The sequence below is a fragment of the Pseudorasbora parva genome, chromosome 24 (genome assembly GCF_024679245.1).
Source record: "Pseudorasbora parva isolate DD20220531a chromosome 24, ASM2467924v1, whole genome shotgun sequence".
Classification (NCBI taxonomy): domain Eukaryota; kingdom Metazoa; phylum Chordata; class Actinopteri; order Cypriniformes; family Gobionidae; genus Pseudorasbora; species Pseudorasbora parva.
In genome coordinates this window covers 13,075,277-13,091,012 of record NC_090195.1, presented here as the reverse complement: position 1 = coordinate 13,091,012, position 15,736 = coordinate 13,075,277, and the positions used below count along the sequence as shown (strand labels likewise).

Here is a 15,736-nt window from a genome sequence, read left to right as displayed (position 1 = left end):
TGAGCTTTCTTAAAGAATCCTTAAAAAAAAGGTATCCTTTTTTTTCAGGAAATTATTAAATAGCACAACTGTATTCAACATTGATAATAATTAATAAGTAATAAGTAAATCTAGGGGTTCAGTTTGACCCACAGCAGACCTTCAATGACCACATTAAGCACATTTGTAAAACTTCCTTCCACCACCTTCCAAACATCTCCAAACTCCGTCCCCTTTTAACCTTTCCAGATGCAGACAAACTTGTCCATACCTTTGCGTCCACCAGGCTGGACTACTGCAACGGACTCTTCTGTGGGATTTCTGGCAGAAATATCCAGATGCTTCAATACATCTAGAACAGTGCTTATGGAGGCCGTGAATATGATCACATAACTCCCATCCTACACTCATTGTACTGGCTCCCTGTTTCATCTCGGACCGACTACAAAATCCTCATGCTCAAATGCATCACCGAACATGCACCACCATATCTACAGGAACTCATCAGTCTGAAATTCTCCACCTGCACCCTCAGATCATCAGGCCACCTGCTTCTTCAAGTCCCCACTACCAGGCTTCGTACTATAGGAGATCGAGCTTTCTGCTCAGTTGCACCACGGCTTTGGAACTGCCTTTCCAGTGAGCTGAGACCAGTACCAAGCCTGGACCAGTTTAAAGCTGAACTGAAGACTTTTCTATATTTTTACTTTTTAATAATTTTTGTTATTTTTTCCATTGTTGCACTTTGAGATTCTTCGGAATGAAAAGTGTGTTATAAATAAAATCTATTATTATAATTATTATTAATGTTTCTTGAGCAGCAAATCAGCATATTAGAATGATTTATAAAGGATCATGCGAAGGAGATTTTTTTTGTTTTTACATTTTCCAATAGAAAACAATTGTAATAATTAGAGCTGGGTATTGACACAAATTTCAAATTATTTTAAACTCTATTTCGATTTCTATTCACAAGCTTTCGATTTAATTCTGATTTTGATTCATTATCGATTAATTTGGTTATATATCAAATACAGTACATGACAAATTTTCTGCCATATAACTAATGCTGTAAACTCTACATGGGTGTCAGCTGGTACTACATTACTGTAATATTGAAAGGTTAAAATGAAATGTGTACACTTAAATTACAAGTTAAAGTTATACAAGTTATAATTCTAACTTTACAATTACATAATCATATTTCTATCTACTCCAATTTGTTTTTTTAAATATAAACTTTATTTAAATTTAAATGGTGGCTGTCATAAAAATGCAAATGATTTATTCAAACGTGCATTAAATATTGAAGAACATAAAAAATTACAATGATATGTAAAGTGGTGCATATATTAATTAAAATGCACCTGGAGTTCATTTTTCTAGCTCACTTACGAGTTTATGGTAACTGGATATGGTTTTTCTGAGGTAAATATGATGTTACATTACTGTTTTTACAGTATTTATCAAATAAATGCAGAATTGGTAAGCAATAGATCTATTTTTAAAATACAAAAAACCAAAACAAAACTAGAGACCCCAAACGTTCTATCAGTAGAGTATATTACAGGCTTTTGCATCTATTGTGGTCTGAATGCCCCCATCTTGGCTTCTGAAGTTGAGTATCTCTGCATTAGGGCCATTATAAACCAGTATGTGGTAAGACACAAGGTAGTCTCAAAGCTTTGTTTCCCAAGATCACATACTTACGTACTTCAGCTGGGCTTATGGTTTAATATCCTCCCTAAACACTGATTTGTGGCACACATTTTATTTTGTTCTTATAGCTCTAGAGAGGTTACATACCCCTTGATTGTGCAGGTACTCTGCAGTCTTTGTGATGGTGTACAGCACGGCGCTCGCCTCCCGCTCTGAGAAGAACTTCTGTCTGAGGATCTTATCCAGCAACTCCCCTCCCTTTAGCAGTTCTGTCACCAGATACACCGAGCGGCCATCATCGTACACCTGCAAACAATAATACATCAAAGCTAATCAGTTTAAATTCACCATCCATTCTATTTCATTACTACCTTTACTTTTCATTAAATGCTATTGCAATATGATCTGCAATACATAATACGATTAAGGATGTTTTTATTGGCAACAAAATAAATTTTGTGTTTGAAACCAATCACGGAACAGTTGAAACAGATGCATTTCTAATGTATGGAAACATACTGGAAAATATAATAGATAACCTGCTCTGAGTAATTTGCAAGAGAGATGGTAAGAGCAGGAACTCATTACACTATTCCCTCATTCCGGAAATGTCAGAGCAGAATCGGTTTCAGGTAAACACATCAATGCTCTTTGAAAAGAACAAGACATTATCTTAATATAATTGCATTTAGGCCAATAAGACAAAGCTCGGAGTCTGCCCCCGCAGACTACTGGGTTTCATCCTTATAGATGAAAATAAAAAGACTGCATCCTCGTTTTCAAACACTTACGTCTTTCAAGGTGATTATATTTGGATGTTGTCCATAGCGTAACAGAATTTCCACCTCCTCTGTTGGATCCCGTTTAGCTTTATTGATTATCTAAACATAAAATATATAGAGACATGCATCACAATGTCAAAGAAACTGTATAAAAAGGGCCAGGCAGTATAACATTGTCTTGGAAAAGGCCAGAGATTCTTTTAAAAAGCAGTTTAGTAGGAGTTTAAATTCTGTCCAATAAGCCAATAATTATTAATGTATTTTGTTTATTTATTATTAACTATTTACTACAGAAATTCTAAAATAAATCATTGAAAATAATATCTAGATACTTAAAAATAAAACAAATTGTTTTATTCGCTACAAGTGCATTTTTGCATTATAATGTACAGTATGAAAAATGGATATTCATTTTGAGTTTTGATGAATATTACAAATCAAAACAGTGTGATGATATTAGTAGCATTTTTAAATATTAAAAATAACGTCTTAAATGCTTAAAGTTGAATTTTATATTTAATTAAAAAAATTTTTTTACATTTAAAAACATTAATTTAATAACACTGTTAAATTGTCATATTTAGCAAACCTCTAATTATTCTGTACATTTATAATGTGATTCCCTAAATTCACAATTAAAACAAGATTATCATTTTGAGATTATCATTTTATTTTAAATCTAAATATAAACACAAATTATTTTCAATACTGACCAATACCGATATTTATGTTGCTATCAATTTGCCAAGGTGTTTTGGGTGGTCTATTTGAGATTTACTGCCTTAATGAAAGTGTGTTGGTTTAATATAACTCTCTCCTCACCTTCACTGCATACTCCATGCCTGTGCTTTTCTGTATGCAGCGTCTGCAGATGGAATACGAGCCAACTCCGATATCCTCCTTCACCTCATATGCGTCATTAAACTGAGACACGTTTCTGTGGAGCTGCTACAGAGAGAAAACAACCAGATGTAATGCTGACAAAATATGACTCATCGCTAAACCTTAAACAGCAATTACAGCATATATGAGTAAAAGAAGCTTCATTTAAGGTGAAATACGTAACCCATAAGAGTGTATACCTGAACTATAGTGGTCATACTGTTCTGCAGGGGTTGTGACTCTTCTTCTGAGCTGATGGCCACAAAACTAAAACCTCTGAAGAGTTGATTGGCATTGGCACTAGGGGGTACACCTGGTGAGTCTACACAAAAACACACAGCGTTTTTGATCTAGTCATTAAATACACCATCAAATAATCAGACAGATTTCAAAAGGTCTAGCAGCATTTAATTAAATAGGTTTTATGTATTCGTCTGAGAGGGGATTAAAGACAGACGGCAAACACAGTCTACCTGATCTAATGTCAGACAGTTGAATAAGCTGATGTACCTTTGGGAGTTTTTGCAGTAAATTCTGGGTCAAAGTAGAACGTGTCATCTGGTCTCCCAGTGGCTGGTTTGAAGGGCGGGTGAATCTCTCTTCTAAATAGTTTCTTAGACAAACAAAGCATAAAAACGTTTAAAATCATTGTGTAGATTGTATTACTTCTTCATTGTAAAAGCATGTTCCTTTAAAAACTCACATTCCAGTCAATGGTAACATAAAACGGGTGTCTCTTTATCTCTTCAACTCCATCTGCACCAGCACCTGCAGACAAGCATAATCCAGTTAAAACCAAATATGCATAATTCATCCCGAAATTAACATCTAGTCAGTCTAATAATAATAATAATAATAATAATAATAATAATACATTTAATTTATAAAGCACTTTACATTTTAAAGAAAATCTCAAAGTGCTACAAAGAGGGGAAAAAAAAGTATATATATATATATATATATATATATATATATATATATATATATATATATAAAACACACTACTGAGCAACAGTATGGGGTTGGTAATGTTTAAAAAAAATGAAGGCCACCTAGTCTGCATAAATTTGATCAAATATACAATAAAAACAGCAATACTATTATATTTTTTAAATAACTCTTTTTTTAGTACAGCATATTTTAAAATGTCATTAATTCCTATGATGGCAAAGCTGAATTGTCAGCATCATTATGCCAGTCTTCAGTCACATGATCTTACAGAAATAATTCTAATATGATTATATGCTGCTCAATAAACATTTCTTAGTATAAACAATGTTGAAAACAGTTGCGCTAATTAACATTTTTTTGTGGTAACCGTGATAAAAATAAGTAAAAAATTCTGGATTCTTTGATGAATAGAAAGTCCAAAAGAATGGCACTTAATTGAAATAGAAATCTTGTAACATTATAAAAAAAATGTTACTCTTACATTTGATCAAATTAATGCATAATTACTGAACAACAGTATTAATTTCTTTCTTTAAAAAAAAAAAAAAATCACTGACCCCAAACTTTAACACGATAACGTATACAAGTGGACTTACCTAATCTATTGGAAGGGTTTCGTTTGAAAAGGCTCCTGAGGAGACTCTGAGCTTCTGAACTTAGAAACTGAGGCATTCCCAGCTTCGCCCTACAAAAGGAGAAGGCAAAAGTCAAGCTAGAGGTCAGAGATTTGGCACATGCATGGAAAGTTCACATACAATTTGATGCATAATGAAAGTTCACCCTGATGGATCATATTATTAAGCTACACTATTGTAAGTGCTGGTCGTCGACCAATCCGATTCACATACTCTCATTCTAACATTTTGTCTACCAATTAAGTGTTTGCCTGCATGACTAGTAAAATGTACAATCCATGTAATTTACATGGCCAGATGGTCACTCCCTATCTAAGTGGGCAGTTTTTTTTGCAGTGTGCATAAGACCTTGTGATGATAAAGTCAAATTATGGTCAAAAATCTGTCTACACAAGTGTAGAGGTCAGATAACAAAAAGGAGGACAAAGTCAATCACTGTCGTATGCACTGATGTCACTCCCACAGCTAACACTTCATATATTCATATCAGTGGTAATTTTCTGTTCTTATCAGTCCTCGGCAGAAGCCTCAAATGAACACAGTCTGTATTTGAAAATCCTCATCTCGCCTTCATTTTGAAGGTCTGTAGTCATTCCACTAAAACCACATTACTACAGTTTATCAAAGCTGTCAAACTGTACAAGGACCTTTGATTATAACCATCCACCACAGCAGTGCTAATGTGGCATGCATGAGCGTTATTCACCCCTCAGCAGGCTGCTTTATGACGTGACGTGCGTTTTGTGCGGTTCCATGTTTACTGATGGTTAAGTGGTTAGTCTTTAGGCTAAACAGCACTGTCAGCTAAACCAAAGGCTTATCCTCATCGCTACAGCACTTAGCATCCAGATGTTAGTCAGACCAATTCCACTGGCTTTTCCCACTCAGACTGGATGACTGTGTTTAGATTATAGTGTTCCATCGAGAAGGCGGAAGGATGAGGCCGTCACACTCACTTTAAAATCATAGTCATGGTTTCCTTGCGGTCCTTGCCTTGGAAAGGCAGCGTTCCAGTCAGCATTTCAAACTGAGGATGGAGAGCAAAACAAGTCAATGCCTGCTGGTTGAAGGTGCTAGAACACTATTCCATTTAATTTATCATTTTATAATAATTGTTATTTAATCATTATAGTTTAAATTGACTTAAATGTATTTTTAAATAAAATAATTTATCATTAATAAATATATTCAGAGGTGGACAGTAACTAAGTACATTTACTAAAGTACTGTACTTAAGTACACTTATTGAGTATCTGTACTTGAGTATTATGTTTTCTGGAAATGTATGACTTTAACTTCACTACATTTGAAAGAAAAAATGAATATTCACATAAACAAAGTTGATTGTGTCTTAAGTGAAGGTAAGCAATTGGAGAATATCAGATGTGTATCAGTGTATTGGATCTGTGCATTCAGCCTTAACGTGACAGCAGCTTTGTAAAGAGCTTTGTAACTTTTATACAAGTGTTTTAATTAGGTATTCATATGCTAGTATGTCGGAAGGAGCATCACTGACTGGCTTAAACCATGATGGTATTGTGTGCATTTATACAACAATAATAAAATAATGCGTTGACATAAAAAAGGAAATTTACTTTTGATACTTAAGTACTTTTGAAAACAAATACTTATGTACTTTTACTTGAGTAAAAATCTGTTTTTACAACTTTCACTTGTAATGGAGTAATATTTGACCGGCAGTACTTCTACTCTTACTCAAGTAATGAAGTTGTCTACTTTGTCCACCTCTGAATATATTAAATTAAATAAAAACTTTTAATGAAGAAACAAATGACTGAGATCACCTTTAATGGAAATTCTCAATAGACAAAAATAAAAAGAGAAAGTGGCACTCCCTCACCATGAGTACACCGTAAGACCACCAGTCAGCGCTATAAGTATGTCCTCTTCGGTTCACCACTTCGGGAGCCATATACTCTACCGTCCCGCAGAAAGAATATGCTTTATTTTCATGATCGATCGACTCCTTACTGAGTCCAAAATCTGAAGACAGACAAAAATGTGCACACACTCAGTATGGCAACATCAGTGTTGTTTTTGCTAACTAAAAATCTTAAAAATGAAGCTGAAATAAAACAAAATAAATTTAAACCTAAAACCCCCCACAAAAAACGAAATGCTACCTTAACAACTACCTACAATAACTACTAAAAATGCTAAAATTACTAATGCTAAATTAAAGCTAAAATGAAGCAACAAAATAAAGCATAAACTAAAAAAAATGCTAATTCTTAATATTCATAAATGCTATTTTAGTATATAAATCATACTAAAATAGCACTGGGCCTAATCTCAGATTCCCCGCAATCATTCCATGAAAACTAATTTTCCACATATTAGTTCTGTGCCGTTCACCTTCTCATATAGTGTGGTTTAAATGGTCATAAACCTCAGAGTGAAGGTTAAAGCGTCTGTCTGTCCTCCCATGAGGCTGGAGTTAAACGGTATCAACACAAAGCCCTAAATGCTCAAGGTGGCCCCATGCTGATGCAGCCATTCCAGCAATCTGAAATTACCTACCTGTCAGCTTTATGTGGCCGTCCTCATCCAGGAGAATGCTGAAATTACACAGATTCACAGCATTAAAAAGCCATTTAACAGAGCATGAACACACTCACACAAAGGGTCCCCTTATTTTCTATCGCCATTCCCACCATGAGCCATAAGGACATATCTCTATGTGTCACGGCTACAAGGCTACAACCATTATTTTTATAGCTCTATTCTCTCCAGACATAAAAGTGATTTATGGACAACCTCAAAGACTGCGATGAGGTAGGACAAAAAAATGAGAACGTCGAGTGAAGGTGTTTTGATTGACAAACAATGAAAAATAAAAGTACAATTTTTTATATTATATATATATATATATATATATATATATGCTACCATTTGAAAAGAAGTATCTTGACCTCACCAGAGCTGCATTTATTTTAACAAAAGACAGTAAAAATAGTAATATTGCGGAATATTATTATAAACTTAAAATAACTTTTCTATTTTAATATATTTCAAAATTTAAACCTGAATTTTCAGCATCATTACTCCAATCTTCAGTTTCACATTATCATTCAGAAATCTCCAATATGCTGATTTGATGCTCAAGAAAATGTCTTATTATCTCATATATACACTACCAGTCAAAAGTTTTGGAACGGTAAGATTTTTAAATGTTTTTAAAGAAGTCTATTCGGCTCACCAAGACTGCATTTATGTTATTAGAAATACAAAAAAGCAGTAATATTGTGAAATATTATAACATTATAATGTCTATGTCTATACTGTCACTTGATAAATTGAATTCTTAAATTTAATTAATTCTTACTGACCCAAGACATTTAAATGGTAGTACAATGATACAAAAACTTTTATTTCAGATAAATACTGTACTACTACTACTGTAATACTTCAGCTTTGCATCACAGTAATAAATTACATTTTAAAATATATTCAAATAGAAAACAGTTATTTTATATTTTAATTATATTTCACAATAATACAGCTTTTTTGTATTTCTAATAACATAAATGCAGTCTTGGTGAGCGGAAGAGACTTCTTTAAAAACATTTAAAAATCTTACCGTTCTAAATCTTTTGACCGGTAGTGTAGGTATTTTTTCTTGGAAAACTTGGTAACATTTTTTTTTTGTCACAGACACTTTGTCCGTATTTTTTTATTCATTTATAATCTATGGATATCATACGTTATCATATGTATGTGTAAAATAACGCGATAATAGCTAAAATAAATATTTTTTTTTTAGTTTGTTTAAAAGCAGAGTGTATGTTATTTCTTTGACATAATTGGATGTTCAGATATTAATACAACAAAATAATAATATATTGGGATATATTAAACTTTTTTGAAAATGATCAAAAATTCTGGTGGTGGCTGACAACTTTTTTCAAAAATGCTGGTGGAGAAAGAGTTAATTTCCATATTTTTTGCACTTTTAGACGTTTCCTTTCTTTGTTAAAAATAAATAAATGTAGGGCCAGATTTACTAAACAGGGCAAATTAGCATGAGAGCACAAAGAGCACAATTCCATAAATGGAGTGGACAAATTAGCTGAAGACACCCAAATTAATGAACACAGACATAGCCGGATCATTTCCATAAATAACCAGTGCAATCTACCCGTTAGCGTCTGGTTTAAGACGTATTTTCTTTGGGGCAGTAAATAATGGCGCCAACACCAGTAAATTGACGAGCGTAAACCTTTGTAAATCACCTAACTTAATTAATTTAAAATTCAATTAAATACGGCTGAAAAGGAAACTCCAACAAGTACATATACAATAATTTTAGTCACAAAAATAACTGTCCACGGCTTTTCAGCAATAATTTATCAGCGCGTCTTTAGTAAATCCTAAAAGTAGTTTTTTTTAACGGCAAAAGAGGGTTTGCGCTGTTAGTAAATCTGACTATTAGAATAAAATAATAAATATATAAATAAATAAATAAATACATTTTATAAATTATATTTTATAATATTAATTAATATTAATATATTATTATTAATAATAATAATTATTATTACTATTAATTAATATATTATATTAATTATTAATTATATTATATATACAGTCCCTGACAAAAGTCTTGTCGCTTATCTATTTTGTAGAAATACCTGATATTAACCTGACTTTTAATTAATCAATAGGTGTTAGAAATAGCTCATATGAAAAGCTAAAAGTACTTGAAGGTGTCTGCCACATCAGCAGTGGATCTGGTCTTCAGCCTCTTGATAATCAAAACTTTAGTCTCAGGGTGAATCTTAGGCATGTTTGCAGAGGTCTAGTTGCAGTTGATGTGAAGGTCTAGTGTACTGGGGTTCTTTTTATACACACTTGAGACCTAATTGATCCAATATTAGTCACAGGGGAAGCTCATATGACAAGGTGACAACACTTATGTCTGTGCAAAAATTGACTCAATGGGCTTTACCAAGCTGTGAATATTAGAATACTTTTTGAAAGTTTAGTTTTTCACTGAAACATTATCACAAAAGCTGGTGGGATTAAAATGAGCCATTTCTTGTAAAAAATTTCTTGATTAGAAATATATTTCAGCGGCACTTTAGGTCAATTTGTACACAAGTGACAAGACTTTTGTCAGGGACTGTAATTAATTCATATTAATGTTATTATTATTAGCATTAATAATTATTATTAATTCATATATTATTAATTATTAATGTTACATTTGATAAATGTATACATTTTCATCCATTTGGGTGAATTGTCCTTCTACTCTAAACTGGGTTTACTTGAGAACATTTAGTACTTCTCTGGTTTCAGATCTCTGTAGATGATGCCTAGTCCATGCAGATGATCCAGAGCCAAAGCCAGCTCAGCCAGATAAAACTTCACATCTTCCTCTGTGAACATCACCTGAGCAAAGAGAACACATGCTTTACATATCAATCAGACACTCTTGTCAGCAGTCGTGGTGAGAATTTACCTCTTTTGACAGTCGAGTAAAGAGATCGCCTCCTCTTAAAAAGTCCAGAATCAGATACAGCTTTCCTTCAGTCTGGAATGCTGCAGGAAGTACACAAGAAGAGTGTGAGAAAGAAGGAATGGGTTCATGGTTACCATTGATGGGCCGATGACCTGCACTTACCATAGTGTAGCTTAACAATAAAGGGATGATTAACCTCCACCAGGATGTCCCGCTCCATCTTAGTCCTGACCCGATCTCGTACTGAAAACATGCATAAATAACAACACTTTTGTTTACTTCTATTGAGTTCACTAACAACATTTTCTCTCCCCTCTAACAATGTTCCCCCCGCCAAAAAAACTGGCACAGCAGAATTACGCAGATGGCACCGGATGACTAATTAAATAAAGGAGAGAGAAAAATGCAGCGCAAGAGAGACAAGCAAAGAGGAGAGCTGTAAGGGGAGGAGAGTCATTTTACTCGTGTGGATGTAGATGTGTTTGTCATCTGGAGTGGATGCTTTGTAAATTTGCACAAACATCGATTTACATTCTTAAACAGCTACAACTTGGAATTAACCAAACAATACACTAGAATAAAAATATTTTAAATTGTGAAAAGAGTAAATGCTTAAGAATTTTTCTGGAGTCTCAAGTTAATGAGACTTTTGAACTGCCTTTAATATCTTGGCATGCACACCTACAAGGCTTCCTGTCGAGGGCAAAAACAATGAATTCACACTTTGGGAACAGGAATAAAGCCAAATGAAGCTAAAAGGCTTCCTTCTTTTTTTGTCTGTTTCAAAGAGTCAAATTTGCCTGCTTGATATTATTCATAGACGATATATGACCCGTGTTGATATGCGATTATTCATGTGTTCAATAATAGAACTTATAGAAGATGAAGTTTAACAGAATTTGCCCTTTGTATCGATTTCAAAATATACCAACAATCTTGTCAATGGATGATTTAATCCATTGGCTGGGTTTGTTCATGTTTGAATTTGGGTTAAAATAACCCAGCATTTTTTAGCGAGTGTACAAGTTTGATTGAAAAATCAAAATATGAGGAAAATACTTTATATATTTTAAATACGAGAGAACAACAAAACACTAAATTTAGTTAAGGTATTTTTCTGACAAAATTATTTGGCCAAAAAAAAAAGGTCAACTACAACTACAGGTTTACATTTTACTATGCAAAAAAATAGCAGAAAAAGCATACATTGACTAAAGACAAAATATCGTTGTCCTTCTCCATGTGATACGAGTATCTATATGCTGGCGCCAAATAGCGATTTTAATTAATAAAATAAACCTGAACGTGACCTTTTCACAGGCATTTTGTTACCATAGTGCGACAGATATCGTGATGAATCATTATAGGATTGTCTAGCAATATATCGATTATTGAAGAATTGATGTATAGCGATATTATCGGTATTGTGAGCCGTGTATCGTATCGTGAGGTACCCTGTGATTCCCACATTGACTATAAAATGATCAGTTATTAATATTTAGTTGGTTCTCTCTTGTTTTTGCATGTGTTATGTTCGCACAATTTGCGTTATCACAAATAAAACAACTGACTCCAAGCACAACTATGCAATATGCTTACAAAATTAAGGTTTTTCTAAGGATGAAGATGTCAATTTTCCTAGGATGGAGATTACTTTTGGCTACAGCATTGGCCACCGATCACCCACGGAAATGGCCAAACACCCAAAGAAAAACACATGATAATCTCCATTTATTTCCATTCAGGGAATCGGGAACCTCTCATATTGGTGGATCTCCGATCGGGTCCCAGCGGATCATAAATACATACAATTCTGCCGTTATATTTATCATTACAACATAACAACCTGCCACAAAAGCTTGTGCTTACTGTTTTCTGCACAACTCCAAAATGATCAGGTATGTCAGCTAGAGAGCAAAATGATGTTCTAGATGTCAGCATTGGCCAATGAAAAAAAACATATCAGTTGACTTATTACCTTTCAGTGTGGCTTTTTTCAGCACTTTCATTGCGTATAGCTGCCCCGCATCTGGGCCTGTTGTCTTCTTCACCAAAAACACCTGCAACACAACCAAAATCAAGGCTTTATTAAATCACTAAAAACACTTTAAAACAGTCTCTATTTTACTCATCAGTTCTTTTTAAAAGCACCTATAGTTTTGTGTTATACAGTGGCACTGCAACTATAGTGACCGTGACTTGTTCCATGTGTAATTTTACTGAGATTGTCCTTAAATGTGAATGACTGTTTTTGTTTTTTTTAAATCTGTGCATGGCTCAGGCTTTTATCCATGCTGATTATTTCTCAAAGTACAATGCACGCGCACGCGCACACGCACACGCACACGCGCACACACACACACACACACACACCTAAAAATATACTCATATAGGTGGGTGGACCAAGTAAGAGTAAGTGAGTAATTTTAAAATCACAGAAGCAGTATGTACACAAAATTAGTAATTTTTCCAAAATGCTTTAATTATCACTTAATCCAACGACTTAATTACTTTAAGAATTAAAAACATTGCATTTTTGTGGTATTTTTTGGAACTTGATGTACACAAACCAAAAGGTAAAATTATTCATTCATATTCTTGTGAAAATTACGGCATGTTAAACAAAAATATTAATATTAATTAATAACATAGCCTTGTCAGTTATTTTTGTATTATTTATGAGCAATACTGAATTTATTAATATTCAATAAATTTTTTTTTTTTAAGTCTAGTTTAAGTTTTTTTATTAAATGCTTTTTTAAATTTGTGTTCATTTTAAATTTTTCAATATAGATTTTAAAATGACAAACTAAAATAAAAAGATTTTACTTATTTCAATTAGTTGCAAAGGCAACTTTCTAACTTTCGTTTTTCATCTAACATTTATGTTTTATTTTATTTCAGACGATTCATAATAAGTTTTGTTAAAATAACAACCCTGCTCTCCGTGGACCAAAAAGTTGGAAGACCCTTGGTATAAAAGGTATAACAGAAGCTCAACCTGTTTCTATATTTCTACTTATACAAATGTATATAATATCATACTTCACAGCCAAATTTGATTTGACGTACCTTTCCAAAAGAGCCCTGTCCAAGCACCTTACGGAGCTCAAACTGCTGTGGGTCGGCCTTCTCCGAGCCCTCTTTAACATGATGCGTGATGCTGATCTCTTTAACAGACACTTCTTCCTGGAGAGAGGATGGCAACAAGACAGAGAGAGAATCAGCGAGAAACATAAAAACTTTGATAATGCCATAGACGGTACAAATAAAAAAAATAAGACGAGTAAACCGGAAAAAAGTTGGTCACCAGCCAGAGAGAAACACTTCTGCTGAATTCACCCAAACCCATTAATAAACCTGGACATGCAGCATGAAATTAACACACAGCGGGAATTTCTGCGAAGCGGTCGCAAACGCATCACTCTCACCCACGCCACGCACATCACAGCAGTGCCCCATAGTGTCCCACGTGTTCCCGGGCCCGACCTGGGGCTCGGCACCCTGCTCCATGCTTGAGGGAGGAGGGGTTGAGCCCCGGCAATCCCCCTGCAGCGAGTGCCTGCTGCTGGGCTTCTGATGCTCAGAGAAAGCAAGACCACGCTCAGTTGAAAGCTTCTATGACGGACAGCTTCCCACACGGTTGCCATGACACCACCCCCAATCCTCCTGCTTCATCACGGTACCGGTGGGCGTGGAGAAGGGTGACTAAAGACACAACGTTCAAGCTCTTCTTTCCTCACTCTCTTCCTCCTACTCTCTCTCTCTCTTTTACATCCATTTCTCTTTGTCTCCCCCTCTAATCCATCAGCTTTCCATCTCCACATGGTGAGATGATGTCATCCTACGTTGGCGTACCAGCACAGAGTCTTTCATGGAAGTGATGAAAGTTTATGGGCACAGACGGTCCTCCATCACTCAATATACCGAGACCCAAACAACAACAAAACCTCCACTATGATGCATTCAGATACAGTAGTGGCTTAGACAACGTTCCACTAAAATTTTAAACACATCGCAGCTATACTTGGGGTGTTTGACTGTGCAAAACTCACCATCAGGGTGCTGTTGGTGGGGCTATGTGGTTGCTAAAGTATGCTAGATGGTTGCTAGAGCCCACCCATAAGTCTCTATAATATTCTGGTCACTAAATTTCATAAGTCTATATTTTCTTATCCATTTTATTGTACACCAGGCAAAAAAAATCTAGGGCTGCAATCACGATTATTTTGATAATCGATTAGCTGGTCAATTATTTTTCCAGATTAATCGTCTAAAAAGCTCAATTTGTTTTACTTTTATTGACAAAACACACCATTCCAAATCCTGCCCAGGACTTTCCTTCAAAAAAACATGTGATATGAAAATACATATACAGTAAATAAGGTACAAATATAGTGGAAAATGAACCATAGTTTTACAATTAATAAAACAAATTAATTAAAATAAATAAAACAGGGTAATTGTAGTTATTCCATGTTAACCACAAATTAACCGTGCTTCAAATCCATAGTTTAAAGGGTTAGTTCACCCAAAAATGAAAATTCTGACATTAATTACTCACCCCCATGCCGTTCTACACCCGTAAAACCTCCTGTTAATCTTCGGAACACAAATTAAGATTTTTATTGAAATCTAAAGGCCCAGAAAGGCCTCCATTGGTCACAATGTCATTTCCTCTCTAAAGATGTCGTTACAAACTCCATCTCACTACAGTGGTTCTACAATCATTTTATGAAGCAACGAGAATAGCGAACTACTGATTCTATACAGATTCATAACGGTTCGAAGCTTTATAAAGCGGTGTTTTGAAAAGGACCGTTGTTATACAAGTCCTTATTTAGATGTTTTTTGGTGCATAAAAACTATTCTCGTCGTTTCATAAAATGATTGTAGAATCACTGTAGTGAGATGGACTTTATAACGATGTCTTTAGTGCCTTTACTTTATGGGTCTTGCGAAAGGAAATTACATTGTGGCCAATCGAGGCCTTTCTGAGCCATCGGATTTCAAAAAAAATATCTTCATTTGTGTTCCGAAGATGAACAAAGATCTTACGGGTGTCGAAAGGCATGAGGGTGAGTAATTAATGAGAGAATTTTCATTTTTGGGTGACCTAACCCTTTAAATAAGGTATTTGTGTGGTTATAGTAATGTAATCAAATGCCAAAATATTACTATAATAAAACAATGGTTTATTTTTGTAAGGGTATATCTGTGCTATACATTATGTGCAATTAAGTTACCAAGAAAAAGAACAGTTAAATCCCTATAAAAAAAAAAAAAAACACACATATACATATATATACATATATACATATATTATATATATATATATATATATATATATATATATACCTAAT

At 34.2% G+C, this 15,736-nt stretch overlaps 1 protein-coding gene across 6 annotated transcripts in view; it reads right to left on the bottom strand.

Moving 5' to 3' along the window:
* rps6ka3b (ribosomal protein S6 kinase, polypeptide 3b) overlaps positions 1-15,736 on the bottom strand; it is a 50,927-nt gene that overhangs the window by 3,964 nt on the left and 31,227 nt on the right. For 3 of the 6 annotated variants that reach the window (XM_067434384.1, XM_067434386.1, XM_067434381.1), the window contains 15 exons: positions 13,446-13,562; positions 12,352-12,433; positions 10,536-10,616; positions 10,374-10,453; positions 10,197-10,303; positions 7,430-7,467; positions 6,750-6,892; positions 5,845-5,915; positions 4,850-4,938; positions 4,006-4,070; positions 3,813-3,915; positions 3,503-3,624; positions 3,243-3,368; positions 2,430-2,519; positions 1,786-1,944 (listed from right to left, as the gene is read on the bottom strand). In XM_067434384.1, the coding sequence (XP_067290485.1) occupies positions 1,786-1,944; positions 2,430-2,519; positions 3,243-3,368; positions 3,503-3,624; positions 3,813-3,915; positions 4,006-4,070; positions 4,850-4,938; positions 5,845-5,915; positions 6,750-6,892; positions 7,430-7,467; positions 10,197-10,303; positions 10,374-10,453; positions 10,536-10,616; positions 12,352-12,433; positions 13,446-13,562 (1,473 nt within the window). Of the gene's footprint in view, positions 1-1,785; positions 1,945-2,429; positions 2,520-3,242; positions 3,369-3,502; positions 3,625-3,812; positions 3,916-4,005; positions 4,071-4,849; positions 4,939-5,844; positions 5,916-6,749; positions 6,893-7,429; positions 7,468-10,196; positions 10,304-10,373; positions 10,454-10,535; positions 10,617-12,351; positions 12,434-13,445; positions 13,563-13,804; positions 14,039-15,736 lie in introns of those variants that run through there. The other 3 variants (XM_067434383.1, XM_067434385.1, XM_067434382.1) reach the window with 3 other exon arrangements.